Source organism: Carassius gibelio, chromosome B11 (genome assembly GCF_023724105.1).
Source record: "Carassius gibelio isolate Cgi1373 ecotype wild population from Czech Republic chromosome B11, carGib1.2-hapl.c, whole genome shotgun sequence".
Lineage (NCBI taxonomy): Eukaryota > Metazoa > Chordata > Actinopteri > Cypriniformes > Cyprinidae > Carassius > Carassius gibelio.
This window is the reverse complement of record NC_068406.1, coordinates 15430517-15442425: the sequence shown is the minus strand read 5'-3', so window position 1 is coordinate 15442425 and position 11909 is coordinate 15430517. Positions and strand designations below refer to the sequence as shown.

General features: G+C 39.5%; 1 protein-coding gene across 1 annotated transcript; it reads right to left on the bottom strand.

Annotated features, from left to right (window-relative positions):
• Positions 1 to 1475: 1475 nt before the first annotated feature.
• On the bottom strand, positions 1476 to 11706 carry wnt7aa (wingless-type MMTV integration site family, member 7Aa). The gene is made up of 4 exons (XM_052568424.1): positions 10587 to 11706; positions 9657 to 9883; positions 6001 to 6272; positions 1476 to 3819 (listed from the first exon to the last, which is right to left on the bottom strand). Exons 1-4 carry the CDS (start codon positions 10655 to 10657, stop codon positions 3340 to 3342), a joined length of 1050 nt encoding a protein of 349 aa, XP_052424384.1. The 5' UTR covers positions 10658 to 11706; the 3' UTR covers positions 1476 to 3339.
• Positions 11707 to 11909: the final 203 nt, after the last annotated feature.

Below are 11909 nucleotides of genomic sequence, written 5' to 3'. Positions count from 1 at the left end.
TAAAAGTGCATGTTAGCTGGGGAAGTCTCAGTTCACAACCATCACCCTGCTAGACAGGCGTTTGGCAGGGAAACAGCACAGTTTATAGGAAAACATTGCGGGAATCTTAATTAGCCTTTCAATGATAGCCTCTTGGCATTAACAGTTGCTGGCAGACAGCATGATATTAAACCCAAGTGCAGTCAGATTGAGGGTAGGGTATATAGTCAACCTTCTGCCATCATGCCGAACACCTGGCTTACAGTTTCTCGCAATGCACCCTTAACAGGTGGCTAACATGCTCAGCTGCAGCATGTACGCATTGCGTAAAAGTTGATATTTTGATCCCTGCACATCTGAAATGAAGCAGGCATGATAACATAATGGGGGGCGACACATTGGCGTAACGACAAGAAAACTCACCTCTGAGACAAAAGTTTTCGCAGAGAGTTTCTTTTAATTAAATGGCTTCATTGTGAAGGGAAAGCGAAGGCGTAACGAACGGAGGCAACTAGATGTGGAATTTGTCTCCCTTTAATTGTTCTTCTAACATTTCTTGTCTCCTCCATCTACAAGTGTTAAGCTCTCCGACGTCATGCCATTCAGAATGTGGAAAAGAAGCAGGAGTCTGAGCCAAAGAGAGTAACATCCAAAAGGTTTTTTCAAAACCACACAATATTGTGATTCAGCTCATGGTGACTGGGTGTCGATGTTACTTTAACCAAGGCTGTTTGGCCAGCTGCCTTTTCACACTGCTGCCTATTGATGAGTTTTCAACCGATTCTCAAAGGAGCGTTTTGTGGCGATTATTCAAGGGTGATACTAAGATCTTTTCTAACTTTTGGATTGAAATTCCTCTTGACATCATCCTTCACAATGGCAAAGCCTCTCTTTTTGCCATCCCTATCGCCTTTAGGGGGGACAAAATAAATAGCATCCAAAAGTTAGCTGGATTTTGCATAGTTAACATTTCACTAATGGGCAGGCCTGCTTCTCAGGGAGACTGGGCAGCATTTTTTGGGGCCACAGAGGCGTTGTTGTGGTGACGGCGCTGGGAAGTGAATGAAGCAGATGTCAGTAATCCATCACCCCTCATACCCCCCTTCTATCTGCCCATTGCTCTGACACCCTCCTCACTGCTACTCATCAATTAAAGCTACACCAGCCCTACCATTAACATGCAAGTACTTTCGTTAGCTTCCTCCCTGCCCTGCGGTCATGCATGTAGTAAAAAAAATGTCAGACCATAAGTGCAGTGTATGTTTTGCCAATTGCTATACTGCTTTTTTCTAATTTGAGGGACTGTCAAGCTAGTGATGACTCTGTTTGGTTGTAAGATGTTAGGCTGAGAGATAGTATGGGAAATGTGATGATTTTGACTTACAAGTCATTTAGTTTAGGTCAGTTTTGATTTGACTAACTAGAATTAACCCTGTAAAATAAATAAAAAGTTTGCCTTGGAAACTGTTGCGTCCCCCTTAAAAAAAAAAAAATGGTAGAAGCCAAGAAAATATTTATTAACACTGTTGGAAACATAATGCATAACATCTTTTTTTGATGACACAATAATGAAGTACAATCAATTTGGCAAAACATCTGTTAAAATGACAGATTCTTGAAAAATAATTATTACATCAAGGCCATCTTGCTCTTAAGCTCTTGACAAAGAGCCGAACTCTAATTCAGATGTTCTTTGGTAAAAACCCTCAGTCATGATTTTTTTTCTCAGTACCAGAGAGTTTTGTCCCAGGATTATTTAACTACATTTTCCCTTACTGATCCCACATCCAGGACCTTTGTCATGAAAATGCTATCATGTTCGAATGAAAAGTTTTCATGTTCGAATGCCAGTATGATCGTACTGTAATATGCTATCTTTTTTTTCATTATTACGAACTTGGCAACTACATCGCCATGAGTAATACTTCACTGAGATGTAGATTACAATAACCTGCACAAGCTGGTACCGTGACACAATCGCACTGTTTCTAGCTTATCTCTCTAATTTCTGTCCATCTAAAAGACATCGGTAGTGGGTTTTTCCTTTACACAAAATAAATAAAATATAAAAATAATCTCTTACAAAATATATGTCAACACAGGGACAATCTGTCTGGACAACCACATTTGGTCACAACACACAAAATACTACTAGTACTAACTACAGTTGCAGAACAGAACAAAACTAGCAGCAAAAAGTGTTATATTACCTATTACCTAACATTAATAAAACTGGTTATCTGATCTCAACATTCCACATCAGTAGCAGGTGGGGCATCTGTATTGAGGCTATTCCATTAGAAAAGTGAATTAATTACTGATTCTCTTTCACTGCCAACAGAGCAAATATTAGCCAAAAGAGAGGGAAGCTTGTGGCCAGCCTCATTAGCATAAAGCTTTGTGCAAAACGAGGTCTCAAAGTTTAAGTGGGTAGAATTTAGATAAAATTTAAATTCGCTTATTTAATTGGACTATTCCAATTTGAAGACAAATGTTCTTGTGGACCAATGTTAAAAACAGAGTTATTCACTTTGTAAGGAATGAGCCTTCAAACACAATGCCCAATTCCAGTGTGTAATTGTACATAGGAATATATGTGCAAGGGTTGACACTTAAGGAGACAGGAAAATGGAAGCAAAAAGCCTTGCAATGATACATTAAAGACAGTAGAGTCTCCTCTTTCAGAGACTTGTAATTACACATTGAGTACTGTGCACTTGTTTTTGTATTGTGCATTGTTGTTGGTTCATCCCTAAGCTAAAGCACATGATGTACAGTGTTAAAGTTGGTCAGTTTATTTCTATCCAAAACACACGATATTTAACAAAAGACAAGCTAAATCTAAGCTAGTAAACACAATGAGAAAAATCAGTAGTTTCCTTATTAAATAAATTAACATTAGCCATTGTCTCTAAATAAAACGTTAAATATCACTGTTGTGTCCATTTACAGTTTTTTATGTTGTAAGATTTGTTATATCAATCACTTAGGCCAACAAAGTTCCTCAGAAATACCTTCTGTGCTGTCTACAGAGCAGAACACCCTCAATAATCACACATCACATCTTTCTCACGGTCTACAGATCAAGCCTTTGCAGGCTACTTCTCTGTTGCTCAGTACTGGAACAGAAAGGTGTCTACTAGTACCAACACCAAAGCCCTCAGCAGAACTCTGGAGCAAAGCTGCATGCATTGCACACAATTACTCCGTCTAGACTCCACCAGATCCACTATTTCCAGTGCAAATGGCTCTTTCCTCTCAATACCTGGAACCCATAGCAGTGGCCATCTGGTTGCGTCACTTGTAGACCCTCTACCGCATTAGTCACAGGTGTGTATCAATTCCCCAGCAATAAATATTTCACTTGCACGTGTACACTTCTGTCCGTTCACTACAGGTGTTGCACTTGACATAGCAACACCAAAGAAACTTGCAGTTGCACTGCCACACGCGTGAGTACTGGTGCGTGTTATATCCTCGGCCGCAGCACATGAGGTCACAGCCATTGGCCTGCTGTGCAGTCTTGTTGCAGATCCTGCCCTGGGTTCCCATGCTACCCGTCGTAGGATCTGCCTCGCAATAGTTTGGTGACTTCTCGATGTACACCAAATCCGTGTCCATGGGCTTCCGGTATGAGTAAGGCTTTTTGACCTTCAGAAAGGTAGGTCTCTTGTTCCGACTGGCTCGGACCGGTTCCACATGTACGGCGTGGTTATACTTCTCTTTGAGGATGTAACCCAACTGCCGGAACTTTGGGAGAGTGGTCCAACAAGTCTTGGTGGTGCAGGATCCAGATACACCGTGACATTTACACTCTAAACGCACATTCTTCTCCAAGACCTGAAGTGGGAGGAAAAATCAACAAGTCAATACTTCTGTGATTGTTTAGGCACCTTGGTTGGTTTTAGGAATCTTAGCCTAAGGTAAGTATGAAAGTAGACTTTTTGATGACTCATTGTTGATTTAGTTAGTCCAACTGGTGACAAATTTGAAGTGTGCAATCATCCGTTACAAAAGATAGAATTACTGATGCTAAGCGGGGAATGTATGAGGAAGGAAAAGATGTTGTTTACGAGAAGGTATGTGGTAGTTTTGGTCAAAAAGCATGTTTAAACTTTTTGCACATATTCACGTCATCTACAAGGCATATTCCAGCCAATCAAAATCTGGATAGACTAACAATACAGTGGGGATTAGTGAAATCACCCGCAGTGACATACAGTTTGGTATTTTAAGACACATTTCTGGGAATGGTTTAACAGGTTGAGACAAATGTTTTTTTAACATTCCAATTTGAAGAATGCAAGGATTGTTAAACTTGCAGTGCTAGACTACATTATTCCCCTCGCTGTGTAGAGAGTGGGCTTGCAAAACACAGCTTGTGTTCAAAGGCTCTCTCACTACTTGTAGGAAACCATTTCATTTGTGTACACAACACACGTCACAAATTGTTGCAAGGGGCAAACTATCAGAGGTTGTCTGTAGGAGTCTCTTGTCTTGTATAAGCAATAAAGTGAAATCTGCACAGGATATTATATAAACACTGACTGAACGATGATCGCTGAGTTCCTATAACAATCAGCCTGTGTGTAGTGTACACAGATAAAGCTCAGGAGTCAGGTTTCAGGTGCCTGTGTGACTCCCCTTGTTATACCTACGCACGTAAAACCTCACAGGTAAAAACAAAACATTTTGAGCTGCAGTGTAACTGAGCGATGCTGTTTCATTTCTTGTCCTGTAGTTCAATTCGCATGCAAACTAATATTAAACATTAATGCATTTCACATACCTTAGCTCTAGGCTTATAAATGCACCATAAATGCACAGAAAAAGCATAGGTTAGCTCAGAATAGATGAATGAATGGGCAAATGTAAGCAGAACTCAGTGAAGCAGAGTGCCTGTTTAGATATGGAAGATATCCGAGGGGTCTGATTGGCATCAGTGGATTGCCTGTTCAGGGCGGCGTAATCTTTGGTGTGGTTGGTTAATGTGTCTTTTCTCTTCCTCTCTTTCTCTTCCTTTCACCCTTTTCACTTTTGCTATGGATGGGAGAGGCTTTACCTCACATTTAAAAAAAAACCTCTCAGACTTTCAGGAGTCTTTTTGCAATTGTCTGCAATCTAGGATGCATATCGGGCTTAGTATGTTCATGCTGCTGATTCTTGATAAACAGTAAGTCTCAGGAAAAGTTTACAAAGGAAAGATCCATGTGTCTTATGTGAGGCCACACCCCTTTCATTTTCCCATTAACCAATCACAGTCATGTGTTTGGCATGTTGATGCCATGACCTTAGTTTCATTGAGAACCACTTGTGAATTGTCAATTCACAGGACTGATTATACTTGCTATAAAGAGAGGGCTGGTGCATGTGAGGCACCATACACCAGAAGAGTTTTATGATTTTTTTTTTATAAAAGGTTACTGGTCAGGATTATGGTTTTAAAACCCCCAAAAAATCTCTGTCCAGAGTGCTGAAACATCACACTCTCCAGATTGACACTGAATGACGAATAGCTTAAGAAGGTCAGTCAAACTGCCAAGGAATTCTGGGTATACATTTTAATGTTATTTTTACAAATACACAAGAAATCCCAACCTTGGCCCTTGAGGTCCTCTTTCCTGCAAAAGTGTAGTCCCTACTTTGATCAAACCTGCCTGTCTGTAACTAGTGTTTCTGAAGACCTCGATTAGCTTGTAGCTAAAATCTTCATGAAAATGGACCTCAAGTGCCAGATTTGATAACCCCTGCTGTAGGACTTACAAGAAACACCTGGCAATCCTGCTCCTGGAGGGCAATGTTCCAGCAGAGTTTAGCTCTAGCCCTGATCAAACAACCTGGACCAGCTAACCAATGTCTTGAGGATCAGTAAAAACCTTCCAGGCAGGAGAGTTGGAGCTAAACCCTGCAGAAAAGTTGCCCTCCATGAGCAGTATGGGACAACCCTGGCCAAATGATGTTTTTATGCATGACATGGTACTTCTTAAAAAAAAAAAAAAACATGCAAACTGTGCTACATACCTTGCGTCCCACTTCATTGTTATGGAGGTTCATAAGTGTCCTGGCATTCTGCCTGATCTCCCGTGCATCTATAAACACCTTTGAGAAGCTCAGACCATAGCGAATATCAGCTGAACATCCTCCCCACTTCCAGCCCTCCTCTTGGTTGTAGAAGCCCTGCTTCTCCTTGTCACAACCACAGCCGCTCAGTGTACCCTGAGTGCAGGCCGCTGTGATGGCATGGGCGACCCCGGCAGCGATAATGGCGTAGGTGAAGGCTGCTTCCTTACTTCCTGGATTCAAAGGAACATACTCCATCAGTTCTGCTGACAACAAGATCCAGCAGAGGCAGTTTTAAACCACCCTCCATACCTGACATATCTTGACACTCATAGCAATAATGAAATGTGTTAGTTGAGTCAAGTGTAGTTCATTTATCATGAACACTTCACAATGATTAACAGTATGCAGTCTCTGGTCGATGGTGTGGTTGGTTACTGAGAAAAACATGATAAAGAAATGATCTAGGACCCAACATAGGCAAAACAAACTCAGATCAAATACCTGTGATTACTCAAAACACAAATAATTGTCCTTCAGTTGTCATAGAGAGGAAATAACTGTTTGCACATAGATGAACAAAAGAAGGAACGGTCCATCTCTTTAATAAGCACAAAGGACACGGGTTTATTTCAGAGACAATAGAATGGTAGAGATAGAGGGTATGTGTTTAGACTCTACCCTGGCCACTGTCCCAGCTTCCGTCAGAACGAGGGATCCACCCTGTGGAGATGAACTCCTCAGGCATGCAATGCCTCCCTGGCCAGAGAACTCCTCTAATTGATTGCCACTGTTAAACAGGGCACTTCCAGGTTAATGGTGTACTTCATTTATAAGGACAAAGATAGGTCTGAAGACCTGCGAAGAGTTATTTCAGGGACTTTCTTGTAAGGTGACATCAAGCAACAAATAACTTTTCCAAGAGTTCCAAGTTTCCAATTGTCACACTATGTAAGCTGCCTTGGATAAAAGCATTTGCCAAATATAAAAGCATAAAAAAAAAAAGAGACCAGGCACTGCATGGAAAATCCCTTAATAATATGATGCATTCATTGTTGCTCAGATATGTTCACATTCCCGGAAATGTACATATCCTTTTCTGGATTAATGAGTCATCATCTATTGACTGTCCTAAGAATCATTTACACACCTGAACCGAAGAAACAATTTAAAAAGTTAACCTTTATAGGCCTCATAAAGATTGATGTCATGAGTTATTACAATTAATATATTTTCTATCTTTTGATCATTTTACGGCAAGAAGTGAAAAACACACAGATGTATGTCAGAGTGTTAACAGACCGGCTAAGCAATTCAGGAATTTTCACCTTCAAGCGATTGAGAGCGGCAGCAACGATCTTCAGTGGTTTCCTGAAACTAACATTGGTATGTGTTGACCTGCTGATGATAAACATCTTGGAACTCTGCCCATGCAATTTAACAAAGACCAGTTTGGGGCATCAATTATCTGGAGATTTTTATGAGTTGTTTGGGCTTGTCACCAAAGGAGTAGGGATGTATCCTGAAGAAAGGAAAATGAAGACCGTATTGACGCAAAATCGTAAAAATTCTCGTCAATACTAGAGTAGAATGCTCCTTGTCTTTGTATATCACTCGAGCTGTGTTTACTTAATTCAAGATATTCTGAACACAAACACAGCAGATAAGACTTCCATAAAACATGTGTGTTTTGACATAGGTGTCTTTTTTTTTCAAGAGAAATCTGAATCAGTGGCATTGCATGATTCTGTACAAGGTGTCTCTTGCCAAAACTGTAAATGCAAGAGGTTAATTTATAAACCTCATACAATGTACTTGTCTGGACTTGAGGCATTAATACTGTTGAAGGAAAACTATTTTCGAGCATACCAGAGGGTGGTTAAGTCAGAGAAGATTTAGGAGGGTTGCGCTCAAGCAACATAAAGTAACACAAGCACATAGATGGTACGCCTTTCGCATATCTGTCCAACTGCTGATTTCCAGCAAGCTATATTTCAATCGGAACTTCATTCACATAAAAAGGTGAACGGGTCCATCTGTAGTGGAGATGACAAAATGTGCAAAAGTGCACCTATAAGTGAAATCCATTGCCGTGTGTGCCAAAAGCCGACCTTGGTACCAGGCCCTGAAAATTACTGCACATTACTCAACAACTTGTACGCAAGCCCCTCCCCACAGGATTAACTACCTCTTTTCATCTTCTAACTTCTGCTACTATGAGCATGACTGGTCATACACCCACTGAAACCAATCCCGTTTGAACGGTTGTCCACTTTATTTAATCCCCCTATACCAACCATAGACAAAAAGAGTTGGGGTAAATAAAGCAGTTGGGCTGCTTCAGAAATAGAGACCACGGTCTGTCACTCTAGGTCAGCGTCAGCTCTGAGGTGCTTAGATGAGAGCACACACAACACGAGACCCATTGCAGCTGTCCAAGCAGACAGTATTAAATAATATAATCAGAACCCACAACTCATCCAGGCTGCCATTCACGTGTAAACGGCTAAGTATGTGCAGCTCCAGAATGAGATGGAAAGAGACAAAAACCTGTGCTTTTTTTTAAGGTGGCGCTTGTCTTTGATGCGGAGGGATAAAATACAGCTTCACCTTCAGCGATAGATACAAGTCTATACAGATCTAAGCTTCTCCCCTGGGCCTCAACCACACCATCGCAACACTGACTGGATCCTAAAAGTGTGGGGCTAAAGGAAAGACAAGACATTTCAGATAATATTATCTTGGAGTTTATTTCCAGCAGAGTTTGGATATTTGAGCATTGAAATTCCCTGCAGCCACAGGAAAAACCACACAGTAATGCCACCTCCTATTTGCTATTAGGGTCTGAAACTAAAGCAAAGTCCTTCACACCACCATTCATCAATGTGTCGCAGGCTCAATAGCACTGAAGGACTCCTTAAGTTTGCCTTAGGAAAATGGATAACATTACCCCGAGTGAAAAACTCACTTAATTACTTATGCTTTGTCTCTCTAAGGTGACATATTGTTACATTTCTTCACAATACTGTACTTTCTTTTGGTCTACTATTCAACCACTGTAACTTATACCCGTGGTAAAGTGAAAACCCTGACTGCCAAATCATTCAAATCTACAGATAAGACAGGACGACTAGAAAAAAAGAATTCTTTTAAGAGGGTGGACTGTTGAGAGAGCTATAAATCCAGCCGCATTGGCACTTGCTCAATGAATGCATGCAGCTGAAACCTACATAACATTGTTACTGTGGTGTGTGAGACTCTAAACATTCGCTTGACATCAAATGGCAAATAATTTCAAATGAGATGTCAGGAACAGGACACAATATAGTGTCAATACAAAAAAAAAAATTGTATATTTGCATGAAAGAAACAGTAAAGAGTGTTCTAAGAGGTGTTTAAGAGTGACCTCTGATTTCAGTGTTAAATAGCAAAAAGATTGTCAGTCCCTTAGCAATAAAAAAAAAAAAAGGAAATCTAAATGTCTCCTTGTTCACAAGTTTAATCTAAAAAAGCTTTATTTGGCCTTTGACACTCTCCAGGGCTCGAAAGAAAGTAACTTAGTCGATAGTCATTTCTGAATACTGTAACAGTATAAATGTAATAATTTGGTAACATACCCACTTTCAACTCTTTTCCAAAGACAGTTCTTTCCCCGAGGGCTGAGCAGTTCCACCTTCCATTTTTGAATTGAAACTGACACTCATTGATTCCCATTTGCGCTCCTTCTCCAATGACAATGATAGCGTCAGGCCGGCTTTGACAGATAGTCCTTTGACGAGGGGCCAAACCAGGAATTTTGTTACAGATAACACTTGCTCCCAACGCAACCACGGAGGAAAAGCCCCTGTAAAGTTTCAAACTAAATTGAATATTTATGCAAGAAAATACTGAATGTTTAAAATACAGTTTTAGTGGAATGCGCCATGACTAAAATATAATTCACAGTATACATGAATGTAACAAAACTGAGCACTAAAGCACTGGGAGACAAACCAATATATGAATGTCTTATGTATTATAACTCATAGCATATTTTAACATTGTTCTTAGGGACCTGTCATTAATAAACATCTGAAAAAGAAGAAAAAATAGATAATCTTGTGCCGCAAAGATAGTCCATGAAGAATATACAAGATGATATAAAGGAGTAATCTTTTTTTTAATCTTGTGCAAAGTTTTTATAATTTTGTTTTGTGTGTGTTTACAAAAATATATTTTAACCATCAATTAAAAATGAATACAAATTACTTTATTTAAACTTTGAAAACAAGTCCACACAACTATTGTTTTCTTTAAAATAAAATAAAGAAGAAAATTTTAGACACAAAAAAACAACCACTGGTCATGTAGATCAGAACTGTGTTTTCAATTATTGTTTGATATATATTCACAGCATTTTACTAAATTTGATCAAAATGTCAGAATGGCGGTAAAACTGTTTCCGCAATAATTAAATGCTAATTAATATAATAATCTGTTTACAACTAGGTAACCATAAATGCAGTAGTAAATGAGCAGATAAACAAATCCCATTGTACCCTACTCACCCAATCTTCAGATATATCATCCCCAAACAGAGGAAAATGTGAAAGATCCAGCGGCGTGTTTTCCTGCTCATGTTCAGTCTGTACTTTGTTAATAGACTGTGAAATGATAGTAGTCTCCTGATGGGTAGACTAACCGGTGGACTCGAGGTTTTATCACAAACAAAGCAAGTCCTTGGAGGGATGCAAAACTCCGTGAAAACTTGACGTGAACACCTGAGCTGATATCCTTCGGGACGTGTGGAGATGAATGTTATTCTGCATATGTACAACTTCTGTATCACTTTAACGCGTCTCGTTTTACTGGAACAGACTACAACTACCCGCTTTTACATTCACAGCACACTTTCCAGCAGATCGTCTATCTGTTAAATCTATCAAGGCGTGTTCTGGAGGAAATTAAACTCTCCGATATTCCTTTACACGTCAGTGCGCTCCTGAAGCCGAGTAGCAGGTTGATTACGCGACTAATGACTTCAAAACCCACCGCGAGCACGCGCTCAACCTAACAACACACATGCATAGAAGTAGCCTACGATATGTAGGGAGGTAAAAATCTGATTTGAGATACGACAGCCGAGTAATAAGCAACAGATATGTATCTATACTCTACAACTATAATATCATGATAAATCTAAGAAAGGTATTTTCTCTGTGCGCTCCTTGGCGAAGATCATATCGCAGTAACTCCAGGGTCCAGCTTCTTAAACAGAGCTTTTATCTATTTTCCTGCACCCGTTTGCTCCTCCCATGAGAAAAGTAAGAAGTTGTTCGACTTTAGATTCCCCCCTCACCCACCTCAAGTCTTTAATTGCGAGGCGAGAGATGTGTTCATCTGTCCACCTTCCAAAACACAGATGTCAAAGAACCACGTGTAGTCCGGGACAGCAAATATTAAACCAGGATAAATACAAACTTTTGAACTCTGTAAGGATTATTAATATGAAGAGATGAAATAGAAAGTTAGATGAAATGCTCATAACTAAAAGGTAATTCCAAGAAAAGTGTCTCTTGTTAGAATATTTGTAAGCAATGAATTTAACAGTAACTCGTATTATCTTTACACATCAACAAATCATGCTACCTTAATAATATATCTTTAAAATAACGAACTATTCTTTAGATAACATTTAAATACTTCATGAATTCTTCAGTGCGTCTTTTTTATTATTATAAAATTTTCTTTTTTTTTGACAGACACAATATGAAAATGTAAACTAATTTACCGTGATTTTTGATAATCATAAAAAATGAATATATGTGGGTTAGAAGTCAAATGAGGCATCTCTACTACTAAAGGCATATAGTTATATATATATGCCTTTA

What these genes read in the sequence shown, in the direction of transcription:
- wnt7aa (XM_052568424.1), bottom strand. Translation starts at nt 10,657, where the DNA reads ATGAGCAGGAAAACACGCCGCTGGATCTTTCACATTTTCCTCTGTTTG. An exon ending in ATGATATATCTGAAGATTGG is followed by an intron (nt 9,884 to 10,586) that starts GTGAGTAGGGTA and finishes GAAACTTTACAG; the next exon opens with GGGCTTTTCCTCCGTGGTTG. An exon ending in TGGAAAAGAGTTGAAAGTGG is followed by an intron (nt 6,273 to 9,656) that starts GTATGTTACCAA and finishes CTTTGAATCCAG; the next exon opens with GAAGTAAGGAAGCAGCCTTC.